The 19,182-nt window shown below is 33.0% G+C and overlaps 1 protein-coding gene across 1 annotated transcript; it reads left to right on the forward strand.

The window, feature by feature from the left end:
- The first annotated feature begins 396 nt into the window (after positions 1 to 396).
- On the forward strand, positions 397 to 9,234 carry LOC128205530 (receptor-type tyrosine-protein phosphatase alpha-like). The gene is made up of 18 exons (XM_052907262.1): positions 397 to 449; positions 1,193 to 1,321; positions 1,547 to 1,692; positions 1,993 to 2,080; positions 2,328 to 2,392; positions 2,654 to 2,690; positions 2,899 to 3,005; positions 3,202 to 3,327; positions 4,092 to 4,240; positions 4,814 to 4,949; positions 5,334 to 5,462; positions 5,715 to 5,817; positions 6,041 to 6,117; positions 6,481 to 6,615; positions 6,732 to 6,869; positions 7,175 to 7,329; positions 7,678 to 7,813; positions 8,053 to 9,234. The coding sequence occupies exons 3-18, from the start codon at positions 1,675 to 1,677 to the stop codon at positions 8,143 to 8,145; spliced, it is 1,692 nt and encodes a 563-aa protein (XP_052763222.1). The 5' UTR covers positions 397 to 449; positions 1,193 to 1,321; positions 1,547 to 1,674; the 3' UTR covers positions 8,146 to 9,234.
- Positions 9,235 to 19,182: the final 9,948 nt, after the last annotated feature.

The raw sequence follows: 19,182 nt of genomic DNA on the forward strand, positions 1-19,182 counted from the left end.
TCTACATATGCTTTAAGTATTGAAACAGATTATAATAACTTTAAATGTACCATTTAAGTGAGCGATAAACAAGCTAATGTCGAGTCACCAGTAGGATATATTGTGGGGGTAGTGACCGTTGTAGTCATCATCGGTGTGGTTGTTGCGGTCTTCTTTTTGCGTCGCAGGTATTTACATTTCGTGTTATTGAATGAGTGATTGATGGACACGGTATTGACCTGTAACTATATCGTCGACTGTCCGAATATAAATGCATTTAACGTCTCCACAAGAGAACCCAACCGACTAGAAAATAATGTCAATTGAGGATTTGTCAAAAGTTCAATTAATTTAGACTAAATTATGTTTACTTTTTAGCAGATTAGCTTGCCTGTCTCCCCCACTCACAACAAACGGAAACAAGAATACAACTGCCAAAGCTGACGTTGTTGTCGAAAACAAGAACAATTGTAAGTTTACATTATTAGAACATAATCTGGTTTATGTCATTAAATATTCATCAATAGGGAATGTCATATACATTGTCGGTACTATTCATCTGAAATGCCATCAAGACTTTATTGGACACTACACAGCTGCATACATGTCGTGACAAAGGTATGCATTAATATTTAGAAAATAAATAGTTTGAATGGTTCGCCATAGTGTATGTTAGTTCCGATTTGAGCATCGCCCACGCTGGTTGTAAAATACAACATTGTAACTTTATCAGAACTTCTTCTTTAAAACTTATCGAGACACCACAAGTGAAAGGTCAAATTTCGAGATCATACATAGTCAACAGTCATAAGTCAATTTAAGTTCATGCTTGTATGTCATAGGCTAGAAATACGTTATTGTTAATAATCTTGATCTCATTCATAGATATATTTATTTGCTTAATGAGACGGTCATTCAGAGTGCCTGTGCTATGTGTATCTGGGGTCATGATCTCTATTAGATGTTTAAGGTCAAATTCCATCAGACGCTATTGTTTCCTGAATTATTGTACCCCTTGAAGCATGATCAGTATTTGGTATTAATTTGAAGCTCGAAGCCCTGTAATTGAAGATAAAGAAATTACCAACACAAATCACAAATATCAACACTAGTCTTTGTTCACACCTCTTTTTGTCTTCTTTGAGTTGTAGCATCTCGTTGGTATATTTGTTTTTTAAGCTTATTATATATTGTTTTGTTAAATTATTTAAAGCAAACGAAAGAAATGAGCGCAACAACCGAGATTCCACCGATTCTTATCAACTAAGTCGCCGACATCCGGCAAGCACGTCTTCTTCGCTGAAGCAACCAACATCAATATGCGAGATCGATCTGGAATTTGGTAAGATTTTGTAAGAAGCGATATTTAATTTAAAATGAAATTTATAGTACCGGTTAGCCTTCCAGTACGCCATCATGAAAGATGTTTAGAAGGAATAGAAACACAGAGAAATGTAAGCCTAGTCACATTTAACATTCGCTTCATACCTTTTCCGATATTAGCTTTTTGATGTGGGATCGGATTACAAGTGGTTTATTTGATTTATGTATACGATTCTTCATTCAGATAAAGATGCTATTCATGAAGCTGAAAGCACTACTGGTGTATATTACAACAACTCGGTCGCTTTGCAGAGGCCTAAAGTTTCTATTGACGGTCTTGTTGAATACGTTGATTCATTAACACAGGATGATATGAAAGTTGCATTTGAGGTAAAAATTCGTTGACATTCGTGAAAGCGTCTTCTCAAGTTAAATATTATATACAATAGTACAACAGCCGCGATGTGTAACTCGGTGTCAGAAAAATTACAAACATTTCTGGGTAGTATCCGATCAACTCAGGAATTTGGAGCTTTGTGCTTCTATCGCAAAATCATTCATTAATAGATTTATATATATATGTAAGCCTTCGTAAAATAATAATGCTTCTCAATTATTTAATTTGTATTTACAAAATGTATTTCAAACTTTAGTTGTCTAAGTTCAATTATCTCGATCTTGATTTGCTAGAAATTTCCCCAAGGGCTTATTAAGCCGTACGTTCACTCCCAAAGAAGTGGCAACTTGCAAAGAAACAGATACAAGGGCATTTATCCATGTATGTATTACCTAATTATACAATAATATGACATCGTCAGCGAAAGAGAGTCCTGCATATTCTTCGTACAAGTGAACATGTTATTTTCTCCTTCACATTAGTCATATTCGCTGATAACGTCAAAAATGTTAGAAATCTGGAAATGCGTTTGTACCGCTGTAATTATGTTTATTGTTGTTTTACTTGTCCGGAACTTAACGTATAAAATCCAACACAAAATTACAATTATAGTTTTGTTTTGCTATAGATGACGATTGCAGAGTAAAGATTCGGGATGAAGATACGGATTACATCAATGCAAGTTTTATTGATGTAAGAGTGTGTTTGATTCTATGAATACACAAAATGGTATTTTAAACAATAGTTATTTCAAAAAAAGAATTTAAGAATACACACAATTTAAACATAATCAATAATAAAGAAATTTCTGAGGTAATAATACATGGAATTTAAACAAGTAATATACGCTAAAAACAAAATAAATCTCGAAATAATTGAGGTGAAATCGTTATAAATTAGGTACATTTGTTCACATAGGTTAGGGTTAACTGATATTGTTTTCTTTTTCTGCAGGGATATAAAAAGATGAAAGAGTACATCGCGACCTTAGGTAACATTATTCCTATAATACAAAAACTAATACAATTTGATTTTATCAAGATAGATGCATCATACCTGGGCCATTTTTATAATATGTAGAAGTTAACTCTGTCAGCTCTTGGGCTGGATGTTTTTTGTGAAATTCGGGCTGCAAACGTGTAGATTACAATTCAAACTGCTGCATGCTTTAGCTTACAATTTGCTATAATATCTTTCAGGACCAATGTCGCAGCAACTAGGTGGTGAATTCGAACCTTTCTGGCGGATGGTTTGGCAACAGAAGGTTGAGAAGATTGTCATGGTCACAAACCTGATTGAAAATGGGGTAAATCATTGTTGATCGTATATTACGTAAACTCTTAGCGGAAGATTTTAAAAAACAACACAAAACTTTAACACTAAAAACCTGAAAGTATGCACGTTTCAATTGTTTACATACATTTACATACACAAACTTTACATTGAACTCATAAGAATATATTTTGACCATTATCAAACTGTATATGTTTATTTTCTTATAGACGGGTAAATGTGAACAGTATTGGCCAAACCTTGGTACTAACAAGATGTATGGCGAGTTTAGAATTACGTGTCATTCGGAGGACATGTATGCCGAGTTTACAAGAAGAGCCCTTACAATTGTAAAGGTATACACTTATCATTACATTGCGTACGCTTCATGCTTCTCTAATTTTCTAATATGATAAACCAAATGTTAAGGTAAACTTTTTGTGATTAATATGAATTTAGCTATTTTAGTGTACTTTACATCCTAATAGTTTTAAAAGCGTGCGGAAGTTTTCTACATAATAACTTGTAATATGTGTTTGTTTTCCTATTGAAGGAAAAAACTATGAAAGCAGATGTCATTCATTTGAATTCATGTCTGCATTGGTAGGTAATACAGTTAATCTGGTGAACCATAAAATAAATTTTCAAATCAATTTAGACAGAGCCAACAAAATTATCTTAGTTTGAATATAAATACTTTAGCTACCATAACACTCCATAACGTTCTAGCTGTATTAGAGCATACAAAATTGCAATTGGGCCAATAGGGCTAATGCATGCTTGTTATATAAATGGGATATTTTAATCTTCGTTAATATTTAAGTCAATGCATAGTCAATATCAGACATTGTCTAATGAATTTGTATCTACTACAGTTTTATCACTTATAACGACAGCATTTAAATATCAAAAGTTGCATATATTCACAATGCATGAATTGTTATGTTAACGTAAATATTAAATAGCATTGGATTATTGACTTTCATTTAAGAGTGCTCTTATTTAGAAGTAATAATTATATAATATTAAATATTTCTATTTTTTATGTATTTTGTAGAATTTGCGGCAAAGTTAAAATTATAATTAAAGCCCTCTGCTTGTATTTACAAATGGTTCTCAGTCACCCGAAGAAAGGTCCATCTACCAACTGCACTTCACATGTTGGCCAGACAAAGGCATTCCTGATGATGTCACAGCAATCATTGAATTCAGACAAAGAGTACTGAATACGCCTACAACGTATAAAGGACCTACAGTGGTCCACTGCAGGTATACCTTTGTAATACTATTGAATATGCTATTCTAAGTAAAGTAATAACATCGCCCAACTAATAGTTATGTGTTCAATGTGTCCCTTGCAATTTTTTCAATAACTATAATTAGATGAACAAAACAAGTTGTTGTTTTTTTTCAAATTCCTGTAACTTAAACACATCTCATGTGCCGTATAATGTTCACTTCAAAGATAGTGTGAGACTGTGTTTTAAACAAAATAATGTTTCAAATAATGTTTTCTCGATTTTGTTGAATTTTCGTTTACACTCTAATTTGTTCATTGCATTTCATGTCCGTTTACTTCGTGTAGCAACGCAACATTGCAAGATCATCTACAAACAAGTACTCGAGCATATACACGAACATAATGTTACAGTTTAAATACGAAGAAGCTATATTTTGTAATTCGACCAATAAGTACGAACACTATTGTTTTGACCGATATAAAAACAAATCGACGAATCCTTTGAAATTTGAAATACAAAGTGCGTACACGGGGTGGAAACCAAATGGTTTCATGAAAAGGATATATATTTATTGATATTTGTCTTTTATCGGTCTTTGCAGTGCTGGTGTGGGACGAACGGGCACATACATCGCTCTGGACATCCTGACGAAGGAGGGTGAAACTGAAGGAGCGGTTGATATCCCTGGATGTGTGGTCAACATGCGACAGAACAGGCCGAACATGATACAGACTATGGTGTGATAAATTATATCACTTTTATTCCAGTCAGATGCCCAGAACTCGCTCTGCGACGTTAGGCTATAAGCGTTATTGAATAAAATGAACGTTTCAATATGATTTGAATGATGTCATATTGTACTTGAATCAAGCACATATATCCATGTAGATATCCGATTATATTTTTCAATGCGTTTTTAAAGGTGGCGTAAATCTTTATTTCGTTATTTTCTTAACTTTAGTTTCCGTTTCAGACATTAAACTTGAAATCTAAGAAATACCCTTACATAAATGCCTCCCTTTTTTGCAGCATGGAAATGAATGTTTATATTTTTAATGATTTAGTCATAAGTGTTAAGCGTATATAATTGTTTCAGTTTTTGTAACACCATTTGTTTGTAGGAGCAGTATCAATACCTCCACAAGGCTGTTGTGTATTCCCTGACTTTCAATTGCACACCGATCAAGGCAGAACAATTTCAGCAATACATGAAGACAACAAGAAGAGCTGACTTAAACAGGCAATTTCAGGTTAGTTTAAATATATATATTTAAACTTTAAGTTAAATCAAATCCTTTCATTATATGTAGTTGATTAATGTTTGAAAATATCATTATATTACGAATGCTTGGGGCTTATTTGTTTGATAATAACATCTTTACTACATAACTTTCTTGTTTTATGTTAATGATGGTAATAACAGCGAACAAACCGGAAGATATTATTTGAAAGCTTTCATTGCAATTTATATGCAATACAATGACGAATTCATATTTTTGCAGCAACTTCAGCACACCGTTGAACAGCGATCGAAACAGGAAGCAAACGCAGTCAAAAGAAATAAAGAAAACCTGGCTAAAAATCGGGCCAATGCAGACATACCAGGTATTTATTTCCCTGTTCCTTGTTGTCCTTAATAGTAAATACCTAGATTAAAAACATGTTCAAACAAAGTAACACTGTGAACTGCATCCACATTTTGATATTGTAACTTCAACACGAAGATCTGAACAAGTCTTCCCTTTGCACTTAAAATATGATAATAAAATGAAAACTATAAAAACATCTAGTTGCCAAACATATAACGAACAAAGGCTTTTCATTGTAGGTGATGAAAACCGACCACGACTCTACCTTGGGTTGGAAAGTGGAGCGTCTGATTACATCAATGCTGTGTACATACATGTGGGTGAACGATTGTTTAGTTAGCTGACATTCAATATATGTACATATAAACTTTCATTTCTTAAACAATATATTTAACTGAATTCATTCAATGGGCATATGAACTTAATAATGTTTCGATTTGTAACAATCTTCTCCGACACCATAGGCATATCTGAGCATTAAAAATCAAATAAACATGTATATAATAGGATTTCAAATATTTTTCATTGTTGTATAGTCATATTTTTAAACATAAGCGGTTGAGTAGTTTATTGATGGTTAACAGCTGCTATGCCTACCATATAAATAAAAAAACTGTTATTTATCTGACTGTTATTTAAGTAAAGCCGATGAGAACATGAACATTAATATCTATTTAAGGGTTTCAAAGAAAAACGCCGATTTCTTGTTGCACAGACCCCTTTGCCAGAGACCGTTAATGCCTTCCTGACATTGGTTGTCCAAGAAAACTGCTCATGTATTGTCAGTTTTGAGCCAGACATGGACAAACAAAGGGTAAATAATACACACATGATTCCTTTATATAAATATTATTATCAACTCTACAGCCATTTGAAATTTGTTCTTTAAGAGTAATATTAATAATGTTACCTGACATTGTTTATTAACAGAATGTTGGACTATACTACCCGGCGGAAAACATGCAGGTGTTAAAGAAGGGGTCATTTGAAGTCAGCTCTTCACGTGAAACAAGGAAACCACACTATGCAATGAGAAACCTTAAGATACGACATACGAAAGAGACAGGGGTAATAAGAGTAATAAAGTAGTAACATAATCATCTTCATCTTTAAGTATCTATATCCATCGAATAATGGAGAAGGTATTTGATTACGACAAACATTTATGACAAGCAATAAGAAAATGAAATGAGATAAGACAACAAATGAATATAGTCGATTTAATTACACTTCATTGTATTGCACGCTTCGTTTTAAATGCTTAACATTCGAACAGTTTGACGCGTTTTTATAAACGCCAATCTTACTCTAATCACGAATAATGAACATCATGACAATAACTGATTCCAAAGAAACGTCATGTTTCTTTTTAGCGCTTTTCTGAGAAATCTCTGTCGCATATGCAGTTCACCGAGTGGGATGAAATTAAGAACGTCCCTCTTTCTGTTGAAAACTTTCTCACCTTCCTGAATGACGTGGAGGAAACAGCAAACAAACAGAAAGATGGACCGATACTTCTACATTGTTTGTACGAATTACTTGTACAGCTTTTCAATTGCATTAATATTAGATCTTATATGGTGTCTGGTTTCATCAAATGGTCTTTTGTAATATATCACTATAGCAGGTCACTAGTTCTAGTAACTTCCCGAATTTTACTCTTGAACTACAAAAATCAGCTTACAGCAATCTTCACAATCGGGCTAAAATAAATGTATTGTTTTAGTGAACTTCATAGTTGTCGTTCAGGACATTTCAAATGATAACTTTATAGTGTATTATTTCAAATAAACTCGTTTAGACAATTAAACTAGCTGAAAATGAGTTGAAAGTAATTTTGAAATAGAAAATGTTGAATTTGCATCACACAATACAGTGACGGAGCAGGCCGAACGGGTTTATTCTGCGTGGTGTCAATGCTGCTGAGGAAAATGGCCATAGAACACGAAGTTAGTGTTCTCAATGCTGTTAGGAAAGTCAAGACCATGCGACGACTTGCGATTCCGAATTTGGTAACTGTCATCCGTTATAAGCATTTTAGTAATACGCTCATTCTAAGAAAAGTTACAGTAATCGGCAAGGTGTAAATTGCAAGGTGTAAATTGCGCCTTGCATTCATTCTGAAACATACTATCATTTTCATTCCTGTGTCATAAGCTGTTTTAGTTAAAACCCATTTAATAGCCGTACGAACTGTATGTCGTTTACTTTAATGAAAGTCATAGTACTACATGCATTTGTTTGTTTCCAGGATCAATTCATATTCTGTCACGAGAGCGTCATGGAATACTTGCGAGCATTTGACAAGGATGTGTATGCTAACTTCGCTGGTTCAAATGAATAGAGACGATAAATAAGGAACTTGGATAATAAAAACATATAGATTTGGAACGCTAGTTTCAAACAAAAAGACGCTGTTGCAGATCTCATTTTTATTTCTGATTTGTTTTGTGTTCTCAGTATATTTTACACTTAATGCTTTTAACTAAAACACAATATTTCTTCATAAAATACTGAGGTACCGAAAAGCGCATATATTTGTTATAACATTGTAAGTGATTAATTATGTTGCTTTTTTTTTTAAATTTCTATCATTTTGTAGTAGATACAGATTTTAATAATTAGTATAAGAAAAGTTATCAACAAAACTCTCGCAACGCTCTAACTTTAATCCATGTTTGATCAATTCATTGATGTGATAACTTGTCTTTATTTTACCTTTTTGCATTACATATGATGTATTTCCATCTTTATTTGCTTAAGCAGTAAATACTGTTCCATGCGGTGTAAACTACTTAAGTGACAAAACTCAAAAGTAGCATCAACAAAAATAATAAGGGGGTAACTTATTGGGCTGTTGAAATATTGAGTCAGAAAAGCATGACTGTTGAAGAAAGTCTATTGAGAATATTGCTACAGAGAACACCATTGGGTTATTAGTTTGCCGGAAATGTATGTAAAAGTATAAATGAAATCTGATTGTGAGAAAAATGTTGTTTTAATTACAAAACCTTAATTGTGTTGAGAGTATTTGACCGAAGGATTATTAAATCACACCAGAGATAAGGCGAATTGCCTGTTAAGGCAACCAAAGAGGATGCAAGAAACGACAACCTCTGCTGGCAGCCCTCCAGAATTTTGGATAAAGGGTTTTGTGACAGATTGACGAATACCACATGAAGCTGTTTGATAATCAAAACGATTTGGATATGAAAGTCAGCTGTACGTCAAAGTGTAGCCAACTGTTGATTTGTAATTGAATGAAATAGGCAATATTACTATGTAATTCGTGTCTTCTTTGTTGGGAACTACGGCAGGAGAAAAGAAAATACTTATTTATACTCTAATGGCTTTCTTAATAATTATGCATTTATAGTGTGTTAAAAAGTATATTAATGTTTTAAACAATTGTAAATAAATACTTAAACAATCACGAACGAATAGTTCTCTTGTTAGGATTCCACGCGTACTTAAACCAGCTCAACTGCATTTATATCCCCGATAATGACATAATCACGCAAATCATTATTTATATTCTGCACGAATGAGTCATTATTACTCAAAAGAATTCTTAAAAAGATACTTCAATTCATTTAAGAAAGCCTGTCACACGTTGCTTAAAGTTGGTAGAAACTTGTTGGCACACTACAAATAATAACAAAATAAACCCTTTTCAAATTACATGTTAATGTGTATTAATATGCGATGATTCGCGATCCGAAGATGTTTCGTTCATCCGAAAATATTCGCACTTGCCGAAAGGCAGTTCATTTAAGGAATGCATTTGATGTGTTATTATGCGATGATGGAGCTAATGTAGTATTTCATTTATATATTGCGGTCTAAGTCAGCCTAGCCAAGCATTTTGTATTCAGCACCAATAGAGTTTTGTGGTTGCTGCCTAACAGTCGGAAGTGATGGTGTTATAGGCAAAGTAGTTTTGGCGAGGAAACTTAGGTCTTATCCTGGATAGACTATTTGTGTTTAAGCGTTCCCGGTTTCAACCACCGATTCAAGGGAGACAACTTTCATTTGTTCAACAAGGACTGATTATTCAAGTTTCTCATTACTATTATCAAAGCCACAAATCAGTCAAGCGAGCCACTGGTACACAATTATTTGGTTCACGACATGTTGAAACATATTTTCTGAGCAATTCTAGCTTGTGTTTATAAAAATGAAATGAAATATTTTTTACCGTTGACATGTAATTATATTCAGTTATAAGCATTGCACTTTTAAACTACATTAAAGCCATTTGATTTATTAACCCTTCTTCGGACTTATTGCACTGATGTTCGCTTCTATGTTCCACTATAAAACTTGAATGCCCCAACCCCCTTCCCCCAATTAAAAACTACAACCCCGCTTACTTACAGAGCAATGTTGAGTAGTATGGTAGTTTTGCTCTTATAAGAGAAAGTACTGAACCACCCACCACAGGAAAGGGTTTCTTCTTGTCAATATTGACGCGCTGTCAAAAATACCGTTGATTGACGTCTGCCTAGCTTATAGCTACTACGTGAAGTTTGTCGATTTGTCAAGACATTGAACATATGGTAAGTTGCGAAATAACACGTTCCAAAAAGTGAAACAATAAATAGTGTCGGTATATCGAATCCGGGGGAAATTGTCTGGAAGTGGCATTGTATCCCCTTCTATTTCACAAGCAATTAATTTAAAGTGAAAACGTTTTAGAAAGTGTTTATTCATTATATTTTAAATGTATTGTTGCCATAAGTGTTTAAATTTTACGTTTAAAAGTGATTTCAAGTGGTTGGATTTTTCCCGCATTATTGTGACGTCATTTGGAAAAATGTTTCCGGTTACAGTCGGGTCGTTCTATTTACAGAATAGGTGAGAAAGGATTAATGAAAGGTTTTCTTAAAATGAAATGAAGTGTTCTTGAATGAAATAAGGAACTATTGGTGTAAATATAAGTAATGAATTGCAGGGTTGATGTCATTATCGGGGATATGAACGCAATTGTGCTGGTCAAAGTACGCGTGGAGTCCTTCGGACTCCACACACTTAGACCACCCCAATTGCGTTCATACCCCGATATTGACATCAACCCCGCAATTTATTCCTTAAATATAACCGTTTGCATAACGCTCTCGTATGTGATAGTATTATTTTTATTGTTTCATATATAATTGTGCGAACATCGTGAGTCAAGGTTATAAGGTTGAAACAAATGTTGGAACAACTTTGATGTGTCAATTTTGAAATAACTTAGATGTATCAACGTTGAGTCATAGTTATACTTCTATCGGCGCAAGGTTTTGAACATACAATATTTAATACATCGTTAACTGCATAATATTATAATTTTATATACCGAAGTCATTATACAATGTTACAACAACTTTACAAATGTAAAACGTGTAACATATACAACATTTTAGTATTTGAAACTTTATGTCATATTTAATTAAAGGGAAATAATAGAATAAAATATAAATACCGTTCGTCAATGGTTCAGCAGTAGTCTCCCTTGTATGATATCAGCACTACATCTGCAGTCGGATAAACGTATTGGTAGATACTCATATTGTCAGGACAGTGGCCTGGAAGATATTGGGATGGTTGCATGTAGGTAGGGATTGATCCTATCATGCGAGCGACCATGTCTTTGTACATAACTGTATCTGATAATGTGAGCAAAATATATTACTACACCATACAATACCACTTACACTTTTGTAAACCTTTATTGTCCTTTACCCATTTTCTTGAAATAACTAACATAAATGATTCGAAAAATGTTTTGTATAGTACATGAATAATCCGAAAATCTTCACAAATTTGAGACACAAAATGCAGAACTATTATCTCGAAGGCTTCCTTTTGCCAACCATCTTTCCTGTGTCACTTGCAAATAAAAAACCTTCAGCGCCAAACGCCTGCTTAACTCTAGAAAAAAACCTACAGCCCCAAAGAAAAGGTCCTGATTAGAAGCGTATCAGTATATGATTTTCAAAGTTACAGTGACTGTTACCCTGCCTCTATAACGGTACGAACTGCCATTTCTTGAACGCTTGAAACCTTACGCCAAATACGTTGACTGTGACACAAATCTCCTTTTAAAAAAACTTAGTATAAACACGTTATGTGTTCAGGGACTGACTTCCAGCGCCAACACATAGATAGACCAGAAATCGACGAGGATAAAACTAAGAATTATCACATTGTTGGTGAGTGGCACGTTTGTCCAATCGCTGTGAAATAACTGATGGTTCCATCAACACCGGACTACAGTTTTCAAACACCAACACAAAGAAGATGACATAAAGCCACAATGTGAGAACTTAGAAACAACACTTAAAGCGTCTTCCACAATGCAATGGAGAAGTCCAACATTTAGACTGAATGAAAAGTTTGGGTTTGACTTAGTTTTGGGGAGCTTAAGTTTTCATGAGTAGAACAATCATCCTTTGTTTTTAGGGTAATAAGAAGTTTAGCAAATTTTACGAAAGAAGATTTATCAGATGTTGGATAAAAGAGCATTTTTACGTTTTCTTCGGAAAAGTGTAAATATATTTTTGAGTCAAAATGCACAAGACTTCACAATTAACAATGTCTTGTGGGTTCTTGTTGATATTTTATTGTTTTAAATGATAAGAAAGATATTTAAGAAAATATTGCAAATTGCAAATTCAGTTTATACCCTGATTACAAAAACCAAACATCTTTCTTAAAACACCTGCATTCACCACAAAGCCGCAATAAATTATTGATCGTGAAGTCAGGACTGTTTTGACAAAAAAACAGTAATTTGTATAAAAGACATTTCTGTCAAAATGTTAAGGCTTTTTGAATGAAAATCTGAACTAATCTTGTTTGTTCAAAGTTGCTAAACTCTTTACAACACCTACACATGTTGCAACGGATGTATATATTATGCTTGCTAAATATTGAACCACAAAACTTAACAAAAGCGATTATTTTTTAAAAAATTAGGTTTTGGTCCTTCAAACTTACTTTTTGAAATGAGGATAAAAGAGTGTCTTTCTTGGCTATCTACTGTTCCATTAACAGTACATTTTATGAAACCTTAGAGTCCGGTCAGCGGCCTTAGCCAGATTGAATAATATATATATATATATATATATATATATATATATATATATATATATATATATATATGTGTGTGTGTGTTTGTGTGTGCTTATTTATATTCGCACTCGGGCACGACCCATTCGGCGAGTGCTCCGATAAGATTATAAGTAATGTTAGGTTTTTTGCGTATACCACCAGTGAATAACCCCGTCACACTTGACCCCCCCCCCCCCTTTATACTGCCCACCGGAAGACGACTAGTTTTTTTTAGTGAATAATACTGAACTAAACCTAGTATTTACATAAGTGCAATGCCTCACGGGTTAATACATTACGGGATATAAAATGCGACTTTGCGACTCTTTGATATAAGTAACTTTAAATGTGATTGGTACGTTAAATTCGCTAATGAATGTAACCTAATTTTAGCAAATTCCCATACTATCAAACTGAATAAATACATAACCATGAAACATTTAAGGTGGTTTAAATCTTCCCTGAATATAAGGGCGTTTGTGTTTGTAATAAACTAGTTTTCTTTTTATATCGGTTTTACGAACTGTGTAATTGTTAAAACAGTTTCAAAAATAAACTGTACAAACTGTTCGTTTTTTCCAACAAAACTTACTAAACAGGTTTCTAATCTGCTGGAACCCTTAAAATAAAAATTGAAACTTGTTTGGTATCAACATAAACGCTCTAAGTAAGTTATTTTTATGTTATTGATTTTAATAGTAATCGTTTACGAAAGTCGGTCTTTCGCTGCTGTTTTTACCGCAATTAAACAGTACATAAAGTGAAATAAAATCCTCAAATTATCATTAAGTAAATTAGTACCACATAAAACAAATGCGCCTAACTTAATATTTGTTTGAAATGACTAAGATCACTTTAGTAAAGTTCCTTAATAACTAGCAATCTCTACATTATTTATGTCTGCGAATAAATGTCGAAAGCAATGGTTTTTATGAAAGATACAGAGTTTAATTCGAAAGAAATGAGCATTAAACAAGTTATTTCTACCTTATGAGACTAAAGTAGACCACGGTAAATATTTTAGCATTTACCAATCATTAAATAATTTTGCGCTTTCTGCTATTAAATACACGGTTACGGTTCAAAACATTCAATAAATACAATTGAGTTGCCTTTGCTGATAGTAAGAACACAACGAACTGCTATGTGTGAATACTAAATTATTATTTTCAAATGCATCTTCGGCCTAACAACGGCACTACATCGGCAATGTTGACCGAGATACCGACGTTCAGCCTCATCGGCCCGATTTGTGTGTGTGTGCATGCTAGTTATAAAAGAAAAATGTATGAAATAAGGGATGAATTCAGATAATGATAAATAAATGTGTACATAGTTAATTTAACGGACATTTACTGAAAAAATAATGCTTCGTTTTAAAAGAGCTGTTTTCGTTTTTACTGGTTACAATTAAAGTAAAGTTTGTTTTTAGATCGTCATAACAATGATAAATTGTGTTTTACATGCCCAAAACAGAATATGTATAATTGAAATATACTGCGATTGTAACGCATATAATTGATAATATTTGCTTGATCTTTTTACAATTTTAAATGCCCTTTTTATACGTGTTGACTTGTCATCGTGCATTTATTATCATTATCACTGTATACATATATATTGTTTGCATTAAATGGTATCGAGATTTTATTCATTTTGGTTCCAGGGGCTCGCTTTCGGCCAAACATTAGTTTTTCCCGGTAATGCATCAGAAAACATATATCTTATCACTATTTTACCCTATGATTTCGAAATTGCAAAAAAATACAATTTAGGTATAAAAAATATTTTGGTTCGCCGGTTAGGTCAAGGAAAAGATAAAAAACCGACGCCCTTACCATTAGGACTATTACATTAGAGGGGTATTTTGACATTTAAAGAATGCATCGATAACATCACGTGATTATGTCAATCAATCAATCAATCAATCAACAGTGAAATCGCTCAATGGCGTTATTAAAACGATTGAAAATTGTGGTGTTCAAAGACATTATTTGAGCAAATGTCAACATTTACTGAAGTGTTCCAGCTGTCTGTATTTTCTTTGTAGCACTTCTTTTGTTTTGCCATACTTAATGTCGTAATTAAAAGGTACGTTTTACAAACTTTTAACGAGTCCCTTTCAAAGTTTGCTGTTTAACTTTAAGTCAGGGCATTTTTACCAGTTATGGGAAGACACCATAGCCGATTTTGTTGAAAAAAGAGCGTTATTTTTAGTTGTGCTCGGAATACTTTTTCGAATATTGAACAGTCAAATTAAATAGAACTGTCAATAAATAGGAAATATTATGAGAGGACGCTTTTCTTGTGACCTGTATCACGTCGAGTTCGATGTGTCAACGCGTATCCGCGGGTCGAGACGAATATGTGTGTACACACCGAACGAGACGTGATGCAGGTCACAAGAAAAGCGTCCTATCGTAATATTCCATATATTATAAACCTTATTATTTATTCCTTTTATTTTTTCGGTTTCAATTTGATTTAAATTTAACGTCAACTGTAAAATGTCCAAATATTGCTCGTATAAATATGTTATATTTGTACGTACTTGTGTATTGAAGTCAAGGGAGGCTACTCCAGCGAAACTAGTCAGAAGTTAGAGATTTAACTTTAATTATATTTTAGCAAAATAAACAAATTGCGTATACGAAAACAATTATTAAATGTCACATCACAAAACGAAAAAACACACATAAAGGATTCTTATTTTACGACGTCATTTCCTGAAGACGTAAAACGGCTATTTTAACAAAAGCGAATGTTCGCAGGATGTTTTGACGATCATTACTGCAGAACTGACGGAAGTTTGTGAGTCAATCTCTATTACCATCGATGACACGAATTTGCTTTCAGATTTGTATCGACGAGATGCTTATGTTTATAAAAAAATAAGATAAAATCTTTTTCATGTATCAGATGTTTGTGAGGTTCGAACTCAAAAGCTATTATTTATACTTATATACATGCGCAATACCAGCTGATACAATACAAAACATGTAGTAAATAAGCTTTCAATAAGTGTATTAAATATATCAATCAACATCTTTTATTTTACCTAATGGTTTATAGTTCAAACCGTTACGATAATATCCGAAGATATGTTTTGAATATAATTGAGTTATGCAATTATACTTATATAGTGTATGAATATCTGGGCATCTTACTGAAGTTATATCTTCCTTGAGCTGATATGGACGAATTATTCCCCCATGTGCAGTATTCTAAGATTCTAAGATTAAATATAATATTGTTAAAGGTCATGTATTAATAATAACGGCATCTATCATCTATCAAAATTCTCGCAGTGTCTCGGTTTTTGAATGTACAGTGTGTCACCTATGGTTGTAAATCTAAATATTAGATATGTCTTATCTGTTTTGATGCGTTAAACCTTTAAATATAATGCAGCGAGGGCGTCAACCGCTCAGTTATAAACAGATAATAAATCTGCATAATAAATCTGAAGCATTTATATCCAGTAAATATATATCAAAATCATTTTAAATTTACATTTCGCTATAGTTTATTGATTGATATATTAGCCAGATTATTAATGGATGCATCGTTATAAATAGTCTAGTAACTTTTGAAATATTGAAATCATATTATTATTACCATCACGTTCAAACATTTATATCTGTCATGTTATTAAGTAATCCGGACCCCCCCCCCCCCACATTTTTTATGAAAGAATGAAGTTTTGCAGTTGTAAAGTTGTTCAGGAGGAGTATAGAAACCGGCCATTTGTTTTGTACTTTTTAAACAAAGGCGAAAAAAAAAATGAGTGTCAACATTTGTATATGGTTAAATCAGTTTTCCTTATTCCACTCATTGTTCTGAATCAAGAAATCTGTTTTCCTTATTGTGTTCATTGTGTTTAATCAAGATAAACATCTATGTACTAAGTTTGTAAGGTAGTAATCACGGGGTTCCAACTCTGTTTCTCGAGAAAAAGTTGAAGGGCGAGTTTGTTTAGATAGAGTTTCAGATGAAGCCGAGTCCAAAACAAACAACAAATATTATTGACTCAATCTATTTGTAAAACAGTTGTTATTTCATTTATCTACATAAATATTGTCAAGAACATATGTGTGTAATATAACAATGGTGTCATTTAAATCTTGGTTGAAATTAAACATAAACAGCCGGTTAATCGATTACTTTTTTAAGCGTAATCTGCGTCAATCGCGGTTTCTTTAGTCCAAAAGCATTGATTTATAGATGTTCGTTAGTGTTTGTTTATGTTATGTGAAGCTTATAATTATACTGGTATATGATTTTTACATGCACAACATTAAAGTAAACAATATTTACAGGGTCACGGTTTATTCCTTTTTTATGTCACGAATTTAATGACGATATAATCTTAAATGTCACAGGTTTTATGACAATTAGTTACTGTTTAAGATCCGGGAAGCAAAATGCATAATATACGTTGAGATATTATTATTAAATGCAAATTAAATTTTAGTTTACAATAAATTGCGAGTAAATTGAAAATGAACTCAATCTAAATCCGCAATTGACCCAATATGCCACTTAAGTGAAAAGTGTTTTAACAGGAACTTTATGTAAACATGTATGTGTTTTCTTAATTAGCTTCGAAATCATTCATTGGACGAATATAAGCGCAAGCAGAAGTCAAAATGGAAGTTAGCATGTGTGTTCCAGTGATAGACGAGCCACGTCCCGCCCGGGAGCTTCTGTCTGTGGAGTCTTCAAATATATTGCCTCAAGCGCGTTACGAACTAATAAATATCAAAAGCGTAGCGTTAAAATGCGACTGAATGAAACTGACCTTTTGAGAACTTAGGCAAACGTTAGTGTGACATCATTTACATAGTACTGTTGAACCCGGTTGGGTCGAACACGCTTGGCTTGAATTCCTCGTTGGCTCGAAATGGATGTAAACGACCGATTTCTTTATACTGAATGTAAGCATTCCCGCTTGGCTCGAATGTTGCGAGGCTCGAGGTATTTTCGCCGGTCCTTGGATTTCGAGCCAACTGGGTTCGACTCTACGTGTAAAATATGTATTATGTAGAAGTGTAATATGAATAAACAAGGTTGAGCATATTGCATACATCTTCCTTTGTGATTTTTCATTACAGTTCCGTACAATGTATGCCTGCTCACTCCATATAGAGTTGGTTCCATTGTAATACATTCCATCTGCTGAGAAGAAAATAATAGGTTTTTTACGATTAATGATTCCACGAAATCCAAACCACTGGAACAAGCCTAGAGACCCAAATCTTATTTTAATACCATCGTTAGACAATGACTAAACATACATGAATGTTGGTTAAACCAGGCCCAATGCTGTTTCGTAACATATATTCAAGTATTTACCCGAACACTCGCTCTGATTTGACTGTATTTGAAGAAAATATTACATACATTTGTTATCTCGTTTTTTTGGTAAATATTTGAGGGATTTAATTTTAAGGTACGACTGGTACTTGAATATTTAATCAGAATAAATTTGTGGTACTGAATTATTCTGTAAATAAATAAAACAATACCATAAAGGCACACAAAAATATATATATATAAGATATACAAGAATAAACACCTTTCGTTTTATTATTACACCTGATTTAAACAAGTACTTGACAATGGTAGAGAATACTTGGACGAGGCCCCAATATAACAAAATTATCTTTTTTTAATCTCAAGCTCAAATCATTTCCAACCACTACATCATGTTATAATTCAAAATTACTCGTGATTACCCTTTTTTAAAGCTCAACATTTCGTACATGTCATACTCGATAATTGTCATTGCTCAATATTCTAAAAAATGATTTTAGGGCAAAATATTTACTTGGACTTGGCTGCTTTTTTGTATTTGTCAAGAAACTACAACAGTTTGCGAAAATGCATACTGTTGTCACTTTGATTGAAAGATACACCAATGACGACGTTAAAGTTATGAAATCATGATAAGAAAAATATTCTTATCATAGACATAGTTCTAAATGGAATAAAAACAATCCGGTTGTATCTTTAGTTTTTTTTAAATTAAAATTTTTCAGACATCATGCAATGTTGTTTTAGAGTGTCTTCATGAACACATAATGCTAAACATTAAACATGAATCGAATAAGGAATATGTTCTTAAGACATCATGAGTATCAACATTGTTCCTTAACGAAATGCACACCTTTGTTTTCCAATGAATCATATGCAAAGTCAAAAAGGCAAAATATACTATAAAATTTTCGAATGTAGATGTTCAAAACATTCAATAAGTTTGACAAAAATGTATATACATTTC

This window comes from Mya arenaria, chromosome 10 (genome assembly GCF_026914265.1).
Source record: "Mya arenaria isolate MELC-2E11 chromosome 10, ASM2691426v1".
Lineage (NCBI taxonomy): Eukaryota > Metazoa > Mollusca > Bivalvia > Myida > Myidae > Mya > Mya arenaria.